The 17,129-nt window shown below is 38.7% G+C and overlaps 1 protein-coding gene across 3 annotated transcripts in view; it reads left to right on the top strand.

Annotated features, from left to right (window-relative positions):
• The window catches only part of CDH5 (cadherin 5), a 31,533-nt gene extending 14,679 nt beyond the window's left edge, over nucleotides 1-16,854 (top strand). For 2 of the 3 annotated variants that reach the window (XM_064459605.1, XM_064459606.1), the window contains 11 exons: nucleotides 2,991-3,189; nucleotides 5,979-6,267; nucleotides 6,357-6,473; nucleotides 7,219-7,383; nucleotides 7,803-7,990; nucleotides 9,779-10,032; nucleotides 10,607-10,749; nucleotides 11,572-11,696; nucleotides 12,741-12,849; nucleotides 13,118-13,363; nucleotides 14,193-16,854. In XM_064459605.1, the coding sequence (XP_064315675.1) occupies nucleotides 3,001-3,189; nucleotides 5,979-6,267; nucleotides 6,357-6,473; nucleotides 7,219-7,383; nucleotides 7,803-7,990; nucleotides 9,779-10,032; nucleotides 10,607-10,749; nucleotides 11,572-11,696; nucleotides 12,741-12,849; nucleotides 13,118-13,363; nucleotides 14,193-14,686 (2,319 nt within the window). In that variant the 5' untranslated portion in view covers nucleotides 2,991-3,000 and the 3' untranslated portion in view covers nucleotides 14,687-16,854. The remainder of the gene's footprint in view (nucleotides 1-2,990; nucleotides 3,190-5,978; nucleotides 6,268-6,356; nucleotides 6,474-7,218; nucleotides 7,384-7,802; nucleotides 7,991-9,778; nucleotides 10,033-10,606; nucleotides 10,750-11,571; nucleotides 11,697-12,740; nucleotides 12,850-13,117; nucleotides 13,364-14,192) is intronic. The other variant, XM_064459607.1, reaches the window with a different exon arrangement.
• Nucleotides 16,855-17,129: the final 275 nt, after the last annotated feature.

The raw sequence follows: 17,129 nt of genomic DNA, 5'->3' as shown, positions 1-17,129 counted from the left end.
GAAAAGCCAATCCCTGCACGTCATCCACCTGTCATCCCCCAGAAACTTTCTTGCTTCTGACTCCATGGGAATGCATTCCCCTGCTCAGGCATGGGAATATCTCTCTTCTGCTACTACCTCTGGCATTTCTAATGAGATCTGCTGGAAAGCAAAACTATCATGGCCAGAAAAAGAGAGACCATTTAGTACAGCTTGTCAACAGCTAACATCCATGGAACGTGGCCTTCACACCAGGACAGTGCCCTTATCCAGTTACTGCTCGGCAGGGTCCTGCTTCTGAAGTGTTTGCATGTACTGCCAAAGAAGGGTATTCTTAAACATTGTGATGAATTCGGCTACAGATTCAACAGCAATGGATTTCCAGCTGCTGAATGGAAAGCTTGCATGGTATCATAGTGGGAGTCTTCTCAGAGTCAGACTGTCCTATGAGCAATGCACGTTAAAAGACAGCATGCAAAGTACTCAAGTGTGCAGTGTTACTTCCACCAAAATGAGGAATTTTGAAAGATGCCAAAGACAAAGCAGAAGTCAGTTTTTGCAATAGGCTTTTCTATCTCAGTCTGTGTTTGACCTACAGTGCATACCAGAGAGCAGACCAAACTCCACCAAACTGACACAGAGGAACTGTTAACTTACCAAGGATCCTGGACAAGTATTAACAAGGAATCCATTAATGAGGAGTTAAAGGAAGTGAAGCCACCTTAAAATCTAAGAACACAGAGGTGGATCTGCTGAGTAGAAGGGGCAGCTCAAGTTTCAGCTGAAATGTGCATATATTTTAAAAGATTCAGTCTAGCACCTTCTGTATTATTGACCAAGCCTTCAAACAAGGCCTGAACTGTGAAACACATACAGACCACCTACTTCAGGGGAGAGTTTGCATTTGCTGAATGGATCCTCAGGAATAATCAGGATATTACAGCAGTTCCAGAGCTCCTATACAGATAACCATACACTTGTTATGAATTTGAGCCTTCAATTTCCGATAAGCACTGCCCCTGTATGATACCAAAGGTCCCAGAGTTGCTGTTACTAGTTATCACTCTCAGGAACAGTGAGGGAAGTACCCTGAGGAGTTTGACAGAGGGCATGGCAGGCTCTGATTTGAGCATTAATAAACAGAGAGGCAAATACTAGGAAAATATTACTGGGGAGACACAAGATTTCTCTTTACAAAGTAGATTTATACTGAGACCAGTATGCTTGAGTGGAGATTTGACTATTCAAGTTAAAAATGCTTTCTGCAAGGCTATTTTTAAATGTTTCACTTCCAGTGAAACAAATAGCAACTGAAGCGGGCAGTATTGTCCTCAGTTTTCCCAACTAATCTCTTCAGTACAGCAGTACAGGAGATTTCCACTGTACCAGAGCAGCAAGAGAAAATTACTTTTTAAACACTTCCAAAACTACAGCCTGTACTAGTTGACACTAACCAACTGGTTTCCTTTGCTTACCATGTTTTGTAATTTGATTAATAAAAGACAGACTTGTGCGACCACAACAGAATCATATCAATGCCTTCCAGTTTCCAGTGGTAGAATGCTTGTGTACACAGATAAAACAAAGCAAACCAACTAAATCTTACTCATTTTTTCTAAAAATATTCAGAGCCAAAGTAAGTGCCTTGAATACAAAAAAAATAGCTAAATCAAAAAGTTTTATATGAATCCATAAAACGGCGTAAAACATAGCTTAGCTATTAAAAAGCAACGTCAAAGCCACTTTAGTTGGCCATTTCCTACACAATCACAAAGATGGAATGTTCCTCAGCTTATGCACAACGATGTAGAAGAGAGAAACGTACAGGAAAGCAAAATTTCATGGTAAATAAAATCTTTTTACTGACAATGATGCTGCACCATGGGATAACATTGATTGCCTAGTTACCAAAGAGCAATTTTGGAAACATCTCAGCACCTTCCTGCTGAAAATATTAATTTAATCTCGCATCTAACAACTTGTGTGATGTCAGCTTCTCCATCACAATTAACGGCTTTATTTTTGATGTGCATGCTGACAGCTCCTAAAAGCTAATGGAAAGTAATTTATGTGCAATTTAAAGTCTGATTATTTGAGTGTTAAAGTTCCCTGGCAGTCCTTCGTATTGGGAAGGGGAAATTTAGTGAGAAAATTAATCAGCTTTGCTCCATTAAAATAACTTCTCAATCTGACATGAAAGTCAGGCCTAAAGTTTGCTACTTTTAACCTATGGTGCAAAAATATAGTTTCACCTGAGAATAACTGCACAAATTATCATTTTGTAGATGGCAAAACCTGAGAATAGGCGATAAAGGAACTTTATATGTGTTTTCAAACATTTTAAAAGACAAGGAATTGAATCAATACATGAGCTCTCTGAGCAAGATAATTTGCTACGTTATATTTGGAATTGACTGAAAATTTCACATGAATCATTCTTCCCACAAAAAAAACCCAGATTTTATTCTAAATCAATATTTTCCATATGAAGATATTGACTGCAGCATATTTTGTGTCAGGGCAAGTCAAAACATTGCATTTGGGTTTGTCAAGCTGGAACATTTCATTCAAGTTAACACAAACGTTGATCTGGCTCAGCCCCTTGGTGTTGCTTCCCATGGCTCATCTCCCCAAGAGCCGTGCTCTGCAGCCAGACTACGCTTTCCGTCAGGCACAATGGGCGATCTTCGCTACTGAATTGTCCCTTCAGATTAACTATAGCACCTCAAGTGGATGCTGGCTTTTATGCTATCTTTTAAAACTTGAACATCTTTTATTTCATTAAAATATTTCTTCTGTTTTTTATAGTTGTCATCTAGTTAAAACTGTTTCATGGAAGGAAGAAGCCTGGTATTTTAAATTTTGATGCTAAGGCTGATGAAAAGAAATACAGAAATTAATCAAACTGTCCTACAGAAGGAAAGCCCATTTGCACTTCTACGTGTGCTCTCTCTGGTTAATCTGATTCTGTTGTTATTTATATAGTTTTCATATTTTATATTACCTTCTAGGCTACAGAAGATGAAACACCTCATTCTACTTTTCTCGTTGTCCTTGGCTCCTGCATTTGCTGAGAAAGAAAGTCAGAAAACAAACCAAAACTTTTCTTCAAACAATGCCAGTCATAAACGACTGAAGAGAGACTGGATATGGAACCAAATGCACATCAAAGAAGAGATTGATACTCCATTACCACACCATGTTGGCAAGGTAAATAGCAGTCTGTTAGCAATGAATAATTAGAAATGTAGACAGCAAATGAGTACTTCAAAAAATATTACTTGTTTGTGGTCTAGGCAGAACAGAAGAGAAAAAAAGAAAATAGAAATGGGTCTTAATACCAATATATTAACATGCTAAAATCTTAAGAATGTGGACACAGAGTAAATCAAGAATAATGTCAAAGGGATTCTAATTCTTTTGAAGAATACAAATAAATTTTAGAGAATGGCAAGTATAGAGCATACGCAGTGCAGGAACAATTCCATTGCATGCAGGTGCACAGTTAGGAAGGAAGTCTGGCAGCTGATGTATGTCGATATTTTTCTGGCAGCTCAAGATTCTTTCAAAAACTTAGGAGATCAGCTAATAAAAACATATGCATTAAAAAAAACATACAGTTTACATCTCAGCTTGGATACATAAGTGCTATGTTTAGGAATACTGTTACACAATCAAAAAATTTGTTTCACAGAGTGAAAGAAAATAGTTTTTAAAAAGAATAACGAGCGCTGACCTGCTTGCAAACTCATTTTCTTCAGGGCAGCACTCATAAAATCCTATGATTAACTGCATATCACCCAGACAAAGTTCCTCCAATCTAGTCTTTCAAATTGAACTACTTTGACACTTTTCAGATAAATGCAGTTGTACATTTTCCTCCCATGTACAACAATCAGCACCTGTCAAGGCTGTCTCGGCAAAGTGAAACAGACCTTCCTGGATCAGTGCTGCTCACTGGCAGAAAGCATGAGAGAAAGAGAGAAAAGAGGCCATAGGGTACTCTCAGCTAACACAGGGTATCTCTGTTTCATTTCAGACCAATTCAGTAGCAGATTGAGGAGAACGCTTCTATTCCTGGAGCTGTCCTAAATAAGAGTAATTCACTTTACACTGCGCTCGGTGGTCTTTCAACAGTGGAATGCTTCTGATTACTTTTGCAGTGGCTGTGTTCAGTGCATTGCTCTTGTAGGATTGAACACTTGATAAACCCTTTAAAAGGCCACAGCGGCAGCATGGCAGAACTGAGTGACAGCCGCAGGAATATGCTGATACGTTTTGATTTTATCTTTCATGACCTTGGATGCTTTTCTTTGTATGTTCATCCTCAGTTTTAGAAAATACAATCTTGGAAGTCTATACCTTTTACACTGAATAAGTAAATGAAAATTGAGGAAGAAGGCACAGACTACACTATCTTTGAGACAAGGATGAGGTTACTTCTCACGTCACATCTCCAGCATTGTAAACTGTTCTTCAGCAGCCCCAGCAGCCAGAAGCATGATTAAGTATGCAGAATGAGGGAAGAAAATTTTAATGACATATTTCAAAATACAAAACAGAAATGAAAAAATGTTTAACAGTAAATGACCACTACAGTATAAATCAAATCCTGAATACCAAATGGCTGCAATTTATGAAAACATCAATAATAAAAGGCTAGAAATTCTTGGTCAAACCCAGCAATTATTGATAAATAGCATGCTGAAATAAGAATGCTGATATAGCGCATGGAAAGCTGTGGTCTAAACAACTTTTCGGTGCCACAGTATATTAAGGATACAAAGCCCCTAGAGAGCATGAGAGGAGGGCCACAAAGTTGGTGAAGGGTTTAGAGGAATCACTAAAGTTTGTTCAGTGTGGAGGAGACTGAGGGCTGACCTCATCGTGGTCTACAGCTTCCTCACAGGGGGAGGAGGAGGGGCAGGTGCGGATCTCTCCTCTCTGGTGAGCAATGACAGGACCCAAGGGAATGGCAGGAAGATGTGCCAGGGGAGGTTTAGGTTGGATATTAGGAAAAGGTCCTTCCCCCAGAGGGTGGTGGAGCCCTGGAACAGGCTCCCCAGGGAGGCAGTCACTCACGGCACCAGCCTGGCAACCTTCAAGAAGTACTTGGCCAACACCCTCAGAGACATGGTGTGAATTTGGGGCTGTCCTGTGCAGGGGCAGGAGCTGGACTCGATGATCCTGTGGGTCCCTTCCAACTTGGGACACTCATGATTCTATGATTCTATGAAACCTTCTATCAGTGTCCTTAGATGTGTGAAGGTATAGAAAAGGAAGAACCATCATATTATCTGCAGATTAAATAATGTGCAAAACCATTTGGGATTGGATTAAATTACATTTTACCCCATCTCTTTTTCATTGCATATAATATTAAATTTTAAAATCTGTGGAGTGGAAATGTAATCCTACTGTCATAGCATGAGCCTAAAGACTGACTACAAAAAAAACTGCATGTGACTAAACACAGCTATGGCAGGAATTCTGTTAAATGTTAAGCAATAGAGACTAATGTTGAACAATATCAGTAGCTGTGAATATAGATTTGGTTCTGTAATTCTGTGAAATCTAAGTAAAATCTCTGCTAAGTTCAGAAGGTTACTTGCAAACAAGAGCAGCTCAAACTGAATGCGGTGGCATGTGTTATTTCAGACCTAATGAGGTTAATGATCTCTATGTGTTAACTGCATGAACGATTTATATCTTTAGGAAATATGAGATATGATAAAAAAAAACCAACAACCACTTCTTAATGTAAAAGCAAGCAAGTTTCAGTCTGGATGCAAGTTTCACCCTATAACCCTGCACAACCGTAGCTGCTGTGGTGCTGTTTGTTGAGTAATACTCCAGCTGACATCAAAGGTCTTGATGGTTATTCTGGTTTCAAACCGAGTCTGAAGTAGTCCTGGTTGTGTTTATCTTCTGGTAGAAACTGTGCTGCATCCAGATGCCAAAACCCACTTTTACCTCTTTGAATTGTACTTTCCTTCTAGATCACATCAAGTGTAAGGAACGAAAACGCTAAGTATATTATTGAGGGTGAATATGCCAACACCATTTTTAAAGTGGAAGAAACCAGTGGTGATGTGTATGCATTCGAGCGGCTAGACAGAGAAAAGAAAGCAGAGTATGAGCTGACAGCTCTCATTATTGACAGAAGAAACAACCAGTCACTGGAACCCCCATCTAAATTCATTATCAAGGTCTATGATATTAATGACAATGTCCCTGTGTTTGTACAAAAAGTATTCAATGGATCTGTCCCAGAAATGTCACCAGTAGGTATGTTCTTCCACCACTTATTTCCTTTCATGTCTCTGGTTAAAAAGCAGAATTTATACTAAATATGCTGTTTGAAAATCCTTTTCTAGGAACCTCGGTCACCAAAGTGACAGCTGTAGATGCTGATGACCCAACAGTTACAGGTCATGCCACAGTTACCTACCAAGTCATTAAAGGAGATGAATACTTCACAGTTGATGACACTGGTAGGTCTGATATGCAAATGTCCTTACACTTTGTCCTTACATTGCACTTTGAAGAAAACGCAGTTTTAAGCCTTTTTCATTCTGGACAAGGGGGGATAATAATTCAAAAATATAATTTGAACTATAATTTTAAAAGATTTTTCATTCACACTCACACAATGCCACTGTCTGCATCTGGAAATGAACTAACAAAGTCAGGATATCAGGTGCCGTGAACTAAATGAGAACTAAATGGGGTCTTTTTCTTCCTAATATAATTTCATGTTTCCAGTTTAGCATAGGTACCATTCCGTTGACTAAACAGGAATAGGGAATACATAAATTCTGAAGCAACATTCAATAATCAACAACTTAACCCATTGCTTTCTTAAACTTTCTTGTTTAAATTTCGCCCAATTCTAAAAATAATGTCAGTATCTCTTGTAACCATGCTAGTTCTCTGGAGCAAATAGCTCAGATAAAGAGGTGATCAGACAAACTCTCTACCTGCTGTAGTGACCAAGTTTAGACATCACTGGGCTGCGTCTAAGCAGCAAAGACCACTTTAAAGGAATGTATTGTACAAAACCTCCCAAATATTCCCTTGTGTAGAAAGATTTCTAACATTTCTAGCCTTAGAAACATACCACTGTAAAAATGCTATTCAAAGCTGAATGTGTGGCATAAGACAAAAATTTGCTGTCAAAATTAAGAGATGTTGGACATGCTGCAAAATCTAATCATATTCAATGTTATATTTTCAAAGGTGTGATTTCTACAACAAGAGCTGATTTAGACAGAGAGAATCAATCAACGTATGAAATAATTGTTAAAGCAAAAGATGCTCCAGGGTCTTCTGGGGATTCAAGCACAGCTACAGTCATTATCACTTTAAGCGACATCAATGACAACTTCCCCATATTCAAACACCGTAAGTATAATGCAAGCACTGTATCATTTGGAAACCAAGGGTTGACACAACTATAATGAATTTATGTCAGAGTTCATCACAATTCAACTTTTCTTAAAAGTGGACAAGAGTCTTACATATTCAGCAGGTCTTCTGTATTTCAGCCCTGGCTACAGTTCCTGAGAGACGCACACACGGAGGAGGAAATAAAAATCAGTATTAATTCCACCACTTTGTAAAATACCTTGACAATTTTGAGAAATAATTATACTTATATAAAAAATAAATCAAAGTGCTGTCTGTAGAGATGTATAATGCTAAATTCTCAATGAAATATTTTTCTGTACATCTGTAAACTAAGAACAATTTTTAACTAATTTCTAACTTCCATGTACACAATCTTTATGTCTTTTTTGTTGGCTTTTTTTTTTTTTTAACAGCTTCATTTCACTTTAAAGTTCCTGAAAACATTTCAGTAGGAGGAGAAGTTGGCAGAGTCAAAGTAGAAGATGTCGATGAACCACAACATAGAAATACGAAATACAGTTTTGTCAGAGGAGATTACAGGGACACCTTTGAAATCATAGCAAATCCATTCACAAATGAAGGAATCATTAGGCCAAAGAAGGTACTTTTCCCAATTACGAAGATGATTATTTTGTTTTTCCATGTGTAACAAGAGCATTTGATTCAGTTTGGGACTAGCGGCAGGAAAAAAATGGAAATGCATGGAAGTCAGCGTGAAATACGTTCATCCTGAAAACCCTGGTCTGTAAGCTTTGTGAGAAGCAGCACCGGTGATTTACTAGTCCATTCCTACTGCCAGTCCCAGGAAAATCTAGAATTACTGCAGAGCACAAGGGACTATGTCAGATATTCAGGTTACATGCTTCAGGCTCTCTCAAACTTCAGATACTTGGATGCTTCAGAGAGTCAGTGATTCTAAGAGTTGAAGCAGCTGACCAAGTCAAAGAATCTTTCCCTTCTGCAGCCCAAGTGAAACTGAAGTAGAAAATACAAACAAGTCCACCTGACTACTCTTCTAAAAGTGTTCTTTACAGTTCGGCGCTTACTCCAATCTGAGCCACAGCTCCCTTACTTTCCTCAGGGTGTTTTCAGAGCTTCCTCACTAATTCCTTATAACTCTTTAAGAGGGTCCAGACTCTCCAAAGACTTTATTAAGGTTTGCTCTTTTTTTTTTAATTCTCAGACCTACTTGATTTGTACCAAGGGACATTCCTGCGTTATGCAGACCACTGCCAAGCCAAGAGTTCATTGATTTCATTGACTTACAGTAATAAAAAAAAAAGAGAAGGGAGGACTATAAATCACCTCCTGTAATCCTCAGATTGACAGAAGTGTGTTTTTTTCACTTCCAAATGTCTCTCTGTAACTGTTCAGACTAGAAATGTCATTAAGAAGAAGAGAAAACTTTATGGGAAAAAAGTACCAAGTATTCCAAGTCCAAGCAGTGAAGTCTTCAGCTGTGGTCACACTAGGTGTAAGCAGCTTTCCTTCACCAAATCCCAGCCTTCCCCTGGTCTTTCCAAGACCTGAGGAATGCATTACATACAACTTCTGCCCAGAGAAGGAGCAATAAGAGATGCCACACGTACACACACTGGGTGATTTGGAATCAGCTCATCTTTTAACACACAGTGGGCAAAGTTCACCTACCCCACTATTTTGTAACATGCTTTTGGCCATGCACCTGCGTACTTTTAAGTATGCAGCTATGTGAGATAAAATTTCAACTGCTAGATAAGCATTATCACTTCCATTTGCAATGTCTACTTAAAGAGAAAAACAAGAGTCACCACAATGAACTACTAACTACTGTGTATTTCACAGTGCTTTTATAATCGCAGGCAAGAGTGCAAAGGGACCCAAACTTTGAAATGAGTGATAGCCTGGGCATTTCTTACTGGCCTAGCTCCTGGTCTTCCTTCCATTGTGTGATTCCTTTTATAAACTCAGTCAATGGGAAAAAGGAAGTGGATGTGGTTTATCACTAAATGCCCCAGCTATCAGCCAGTGCAGCTATGAAGTCTGCCTTGAATCACTTCAGAACAAAAAGCCTAGCCAAGAAGAGGAGAATCTGGTCCTTCAACCTTTGACAAAAAGGAGCTAAGCAAGTTTTGGTAGCTATAGAATTATAAAAAGAAAATTATTTAAACCAATAAATATTTGCTGAACTTTTAGAATACTGGATGAATCTGTTCAAAACCAGAACTTGCTCAAGCCACTCCATGAAACAGAAGTTCAATTCGGAAATGCTCTCCCAAGAGTCTAGCTAAGATGCAATCTGGTAATATTTCCAAAATATGAATTAGAGCTTAAACTTGCATAGACGATTACAGCAAAGTTTATTTAGACATCTGCAAAGGAAAAATATCTGTGTTTGTCTTTTTTCTAGCCCCTGGACTTCGAAAAAGTAGCGGAATACAGGTTTGACATTGAAGCAACAGATCCCACAGTTGATCTTCGCTATTTTAAATCCGGCGGCTCTAGGAGCATTTCAACAGTCACCATTGAAGTCACTGATGTTGATGAGCCTCCTGTCTTCACTAAACTACCATATGAATTTAAAGTAAGGGAAAATGATCCAGAAATAAGAACACTTGGTTCAGTTTGGGCACACGACCCTGACGCAGCTAAACGGAAAATCAGGTAACACGACACCAGCCTTAATAATTCTATTTTAAAGTGGAGAATACGTTAATGATTCCAAGAATTTGACAAAGAACTGAGAATTTGGCCCTTTTTTTCAGAATCTGCATGCCAAAAAAAAAAAATCCAATTTGATTTTTCTGGCACTGCAGCCATGGATATATATGGTAACCAACAAATACAAACATAAATTACATTTACCCACGCACTTACCACATAAACTTACTGATAAAACATTTCCACATTTATGGGAAAATGCATAATCCTGGATATCTTTACATGGTTATAATTTATTGTTCCATTTTTTTAATTGTAATAACTCTCTCAAGCATGGGCTTTGAAAAGAAAATAGACTTCTGAAACATCAAATGACAATAATCTGGAAACTTTTCTGATAGATATATTTCACTCTCACAGTTTGCATAATTTTAGGGAAATATTCTGAGACCACCTGGTCAAGATATTAATGTAATTTGTCACACAGGAACTCTCTGACCTTCCACTATGAAGAACTGAAATGAAACACAGTATTATCACCCTTGCATTGACGTATCTCTTTTTAAACAAAAACCAGATTTATTCGAAGAAGAGCCAGTCCTAATGGAGACTATATTAGGGTATCCGATACTGGAATTATTCAACTTCCCAAGCCCCTGGACAGAGAATTCAGTTCCTCATACAACATCACTGTAGCAGCTCAGGAAATCCTTGAAGATGGTAAGTGCTATCCACTTCCCTATTTGAAAGAAATCAGTGTACAACTTTACAGAAGGACTGTAGCTTATCAAAAAGGAAAGCTGCCACCTGCCAACCTGTTTCCACTAAGCTATGAATGACCAGGATGCTTGCAGGGATTGCACAATTAACTTCCAAATGAAATGAGTACCTACAAATAGGTCAAATACAGTTTTAAGATTTGGCCCCTAGCTATTATGAAAATGCATTCAGTTTGTTACAAGGAATAGAAAGGGCATGAGGAGACAAAGCAGCTTGGGAAATGGATAAACCTGCGGTTAGAGCAGAAACATCCCAGCCAGCTTCACCCACTTACACAGAGTTACAAAACCTCCCTCCCACGCTGCGGCCCAGGCAGCATTGCTGCACAGGCATCTCCGCAGAGCTTCACTCGTGTTCAGGAAGCAGGGCAGGCCCGGGGCCCAGTCCCAAGTCAGTCTGGGGGAGGCCGGCCTTTTCTGGAGGGTGAAAGATATTTAATAATATAGACATGGCCTTGTCTGTGCCTCTTGCCTTAGTGCCAGAGAGCGATGCTGGATCCCATAGCCACACAGTGTGAAGAATCAGGAAGCCATAAGCAATTGTCATTTTCTTCCTCATAGATCCTTGATGATTTAGCCCAATAGTTTTTAGGAAAATATCTGAATCTGTCAAAGGAAAAGCTTAAATTAACAATGGAGCTAGAAACTCTCCATATTCGTCATGCAGGAGGCACAGAGGTGGATACAAACAGTCGAAAGGGAGAACTAGACAGAACCGAGATTCCAGGCATCTCAGAGACCTGTACTGTTGTTGTCATTTCAGGCCATCTTTCTGACAGAGAATCACATGCCCACGTTCACGTAATAGTTACTGATGTAAATGATAATGCTCCAGAACTTGTTTATCCTGAGGACCCCAGAGTGTGTGAAAATGCTGCACCAGGAAAGGTGAGACAGGCGGGAGAGTTTTTCCCTCAAACCTGAATTATCTACTTGCAGGCTCAAGTGAAAGATGTCTTTTAGTAAAAGTTAGCCTCAGTTTTCATACCCAAGCACCTGATTTCCAAAATGTCGGTAGTCTTCAGGACTTTACAGTCTTGAAATACTGACTTTCATCTGGTTACACACATGGGTTGCACAGCTCCTCTCCCTCCAGGCTTTTAAGTATGGATGTGCATTAGCAATTGAACCATGAAGTACAGTCACACCTTGCAGAGCAAAAATGAGCAATTCAGTTTTATCACACATATGTTCATACATGATACTGAGAATGAAACCATTTCAAAATACTAACAGAAGCATTGCTGCATATAACGTTATTGCAAGTATTCATCGGAGTGCAAATATCTGCATGCACAAATAGTGTTAGTATTTGTGGGTTTAGATGTTTGGCCTCAGACACAAGTATTTAGCCCATACATGTAATATTTTTTTAAATAGGAGACATCACAGACTGGACTCTCTGATGGAACCTGTTAGAACACGCAAGGTGTTATTTCACCTTTAATTTAATCTGTAAAATACCTTTGGGACATAATCATACACATTTTTTATATTTTATACACCTGATCTACCCCAGGTTGAGGTTTTCAAAAACAAACATGTTGTTCAAGAGTGGCAGTCTCAACGACATTCAATGAATTAGAGTCATACTTCTAAGTTGAACACTTGAAAAGACAGCCATCTTAGGTATTTAAATGAGCCATATGTATTTGAGCATAAGACTTTTTTATGCTTTAATTACACAAGATATCCTCTTTTGTTTCCCACGTGTGAATGAAGGGGCGAGACTGCTCTTTTTGAAGACCTACCAGCAAATTACTTGCCTTGAAAGAACTTGAAGAGGAGTATCACAAGATATCTTTTTTCCTGCCCTTTAGTGAAGGGTTATTTAGGATACACAGCCCAGCTCTAACTTAAATATAGTTAATAAGCAGCTTTATCACTGGAGGCAACGTATCCTGAAAATAATGACCTCTTCCATCTTTGTAGGTAATCATCAGGATTTCAGCTACTGACAAGGATGAAGTATCACCTAGAGGTTTCTTCAAATACTCCCTGGCCACAGAAGATAGCAACTTCTCCTTGATTGAGAACTACGGTAGCGTATCCCTGCAATGCATTTTCTCAGCTAGCCAAAGTGTGACACTAGGACACTGTAGCAATGATCTATGACTGGTCTAGCTAAGCTAAGTAACTATTTTTAAAGGCTTAACTTACTGAAAAAAAGATTTTTGTTGCCACCCAAGTTTCACTGGGTTCTCTAAAGGCTGGCTCTGTCTAAGGGGAAGATGTACCAACTGACTGATAATCTATAAGGAAAATCTGGTAGAGATTATCACTTAATTAGATGTCATTACCTCTTCCAGATAACACAGCTAATATCACTGTCAAATATGGACAGTTTAATCGTGAACTTGCCAAAATCCACTACCTGCCTGTCATCATCTCAGACAACGGTGATCCTGAGCTCAGCAGTACCAATACACTTGTCATCAGTGTCTGCAAGTGTAATGAAAAAGGCAACTTCACTTTTTGTGAGGAAAGAGCTAAACAAGTTGGAGTTAGCATACAAGCACTGGTGGCAATTTTTATCTGTATCTTCACAATCCTTGGTAAGTATTTGACTTTTGTAATGTTCTCTGCCTTAAAACGTGGGGATTGTTTTGGTTTTTTTTTTCTTAACTGAGATCTACAAAAGCTTTGTGGCTATAAAATGGTCACAAAGGCAGAAATACTGTAGCTATTTGATTCATCTCACTTGCTCTTTCTATTTAGCATAGTTTCAGCTACAAAGCTGTTCATTCTATTGGAAAGGCTGAGTCACTGAAAAGGTTATTGCACGTATGCGTAATATACTTGATTTACTGTTACTAGGCTCACATGCAGCTATAAAACAGGAAATTTGTGCTGGGGCAATAACAATAGGATTCCTGTTTCCAAAGGCTGAACTAGTCTGGAAACCCTTTAAACAGTACAGTGAACATACATACATACATACATAAATCTGTAAAAAATCATCAGACCAGTACCTACTTCCTGTATTTGGACTCTATCAGAGATGGGGCAACATTTTTTCTTGCTTGAGAAGAGGCCTCCTTTGCAATTACCATGTAAGTAGCACTCGATGCCTGGCATTACAAGATTTACCCATTCAAGGCAGTAGCTGACTCAATGAACTTGTGACACCATGCATTTGTACTCAAGATTCCTCAACCAGCTCAAGAGTCAGTTGTACAATTCCTGTACAGACTGAAATTTTTTGAAAACATATAAATCCTACAGTTAAACAGTACTTTAAACTACTTTTTTAATAAACATGTTTTAAAAAATTCACTGCAGGGAAAAAAAAAAACACTTCAGACCGTGTTACATATCTTAAATGCAATTTGGTTTACTTCCATACTTCTCTGTTATATGTGCTCACCTAAGTTTTCTTTGCAGTTATCACATTGCTCATTCTTCTAAGAAAGAGACACAAGAAGGATTTGAGCGGTCTTGGGAGGAATGTGGCAGAGATTCATGAGCAGCTTGTCACTTACGATGAAGAAGGTGGTGGTGAAATGGATACCACCAGCTATGATGTATCTGTACTCAACTCTGTCCGCAAGAATGGTATAAAGCCAGAAGCAGTTCCCTCTCCATATGCACAAGTCCAAAAGCCTCCTGGAAATATAACTTCTGGTGCTGGAGAAATGGAAATTATGATTGAGGTTAAGAAGGATGAAGCTGACAATGACAGGGATTTGCTGCCATATGACACACTTCACATTTATGGCTACGAAGGTGCTGAGTCCATTGCAGAATCTCTCAGTTCTTTGGAATCAGGGTCCTCAGACTCAGATATTGACTATGACTTTCTAAATGACTGGGGACCCAGGTTTAAAATGTTAGCTGAGCTGTATGGATCAGAACCAAATGAAGATTTTGTGTATTAAGTTCAAACTAGCCATGAAATTTCTCCTTCTCACTACAGATAGACATCAAAAGCCTGCCAATGGCCAAAGAAGAACTCACAGCTCTTCACCCAAATTGTACTAGGCTTTCAAACAGACATGAAAAAAAAACCTGACAGCAGTAGAGTTAAAAAGAAACACACAGATCACATATATTGACTTCCCCCAGCACTGCTATCCTCGCTAACATTCGGCTCTTTCCCCTAAATTGCTGCTTGAGGACCTGCTCCAGTCTTTGACGACACAACTCCTCTCCCTATGCAGACAGACGCTTCTCCTTAAAAAACAGTTTTGTCCCCAGTTTCTCCTTCATTCCTCTCCTCCTGTACTGTTTTCATCAACATGAATTCAATGTCACCATCTGCTGGAACAGAGAGGTTCAGTGGCATTGGGAAGAAAAGTTTTGAATAACCTCCTGTATCTCCAGTCGGCTGGTTTGCCTGGCCCTCTTGTAATATCTTTATTGATATTCCACACTTATGCTTACCCAGCAGACGAGAGGAGGAACATATGGTCTACCACTTAATATCAGAAATTGTTTCATCACTTTCAAAAAGAGGCATGATTTTTCCTTCTTTCCAATTTATTAATTATTCTTGCTTTATGGTCTTCTACTACATATATGAGTTACTACAGATAAAATTAGACAGGATTTTTACATGCACAATCTGGTTTCATCTGTCATTTTTAACAGCCTGATGATGATTTCAGGCACCTTTCTGGTGTGTTAGAATTTGCTCTAGCTAGCAGCAAACTTGTTTTTTCTTTCTGTAAATAGGATATCGGTGTTACTCAATGGAACATATCCTGCAGGGCAGGAAATGTGGAGATCAGGGGAATGTTAAGACTCCAATACTGTAAATCTCTCTAGATGGCAACATAGGTCTCTCTAGATTTCTAAAGAGATTGAATAGGTTTTTTATTCAACATTATTAAAGCAATTGTATTTTTTCAGGGACAAACAAATGAAGGGCCTCATTACTGTGAAACTGTTTTGATTTTTGCTAAGCAGGTACTGTAAAACGGGTATTTTCCACCTAGGAAAATATTGTAGACTTCCAAACCAGAATGCTACACACCCACACATTTGTCTGCATAAAAGAACCGCAAATGTAAGTAAGGTTCTGGAGCCGCAACTACTATGTCCCTGGTAAGCGTGTGTTTAGTTTCTCACCTGATGAAGAGCCACAGAATGAATAGAATCAAACTTCCCATGCAGGAAGTTACCCAGCCAAATACATTTTTCAAAAAGTGGGTCTCTTAGGACAAAGGCCTGTCTCTGGCTTCTGGCAATGCAGATTCCCGTGGCCTTGAACAGGAACAGAGCCCTACCACACAGATACTCAATTTTGCAGAATCTGTGCTGGAGCTGTATGTATTAGTTTAGTTGATTTGATTATTTAAAATTGGTAGCTAACCAAATAACAATAAATCTTTTCTCTTTTCCTAAACCAGTATAGTGGAACCTCACAAATTTGCTTTTCACATATTCATGTCATCTCTAATTCCCACTCCTTTCTTCCAAAACGCTTTCTTGGCAGGAAACAGCAATGCGCTATACTATGATCTCACATTAGTCCTCACTACTGTAAAAAGTTGTCCAATACAATACTTAGCTGGACACTAATGCCTACTACCATCAATAACACAATCACTCAAATTTTCAAATATGAGCTAAAGGAAAACTAAGTAGAATTCTGCCCACCAGTCTAATCAGCTTTGGATCACATCCTTTATAAAAGAAGTATATTTGGGATGACAGCCTTGGGTTTATTTTAAATGTTTTCATTCTTTTCTGTTTTGTTTAATCCACTCAACAGTGCATGCTATTGAGGTTCCACATGTTAGTATATTATAAAGAATGCTAACTAATACTACTTACAGTTTAAGGTTTTCATCAATAACTAAAGTATTGGCTATCAACAGGTAAAGTTAGTTATGAAATATTTAGTGCAGTAAGTAACGTACTTTGGTAAGCATCATCCAGATAGTATTACCTGTAATTGCTATTTTTAAGCCTGTTTTATAAAGCTATTTTAAGGAACACTGTATCCATTTCCACTGTATAAAGATGTTTGCACTGGGTAGTTTCTTTTTGTATTCCTGTACTGTATTTTTTTTACTACATAAAAGCCAATCTCAAGTTTGGATTTTCTGTGCATTAATGAGTTTCACATAGAAGACAATACCAGGCTTTGTACCACAGTGAACTCAACCATAAAAACGCTGGTACCTATGCTCTAAGCGAACTCAAACTAGACACAAATTCACCAAAGGACTTCCTGTAACAGAAGTTTTCTCTTGGAAAGCTGTCAGTAAAGCTCCTGGGGTAAGGAAGAGAAAAGCCTCAACAGTGCAGTCTGGTTTCAGCAGCTGGTGCGCGTGAACCCCCTGACTTTGGAGGACTTGTGTCTGCCAGTGCTAC

Source organism: Phalacrocorax carbo, chromosome 8 (assembly GCF_963921805.1).
Source record: "Phalacrocorax carbo chromosome 8, bPhaCar2.1, whole genome shotgun sequence".
In the NCBI taxonomy this organism is placed as follows: domain Eukaryota; kingdom Metazoa; phylum Chordata; class Aves; order Suliformes; family Phalacrocoracidae; genus Phalacrocorax; species Phalacrocorax carbo.
Note: the sequence above shows the minus strand (reverse complement) of the source record. Positions and strands in the feature narration are given on the sequence as shown.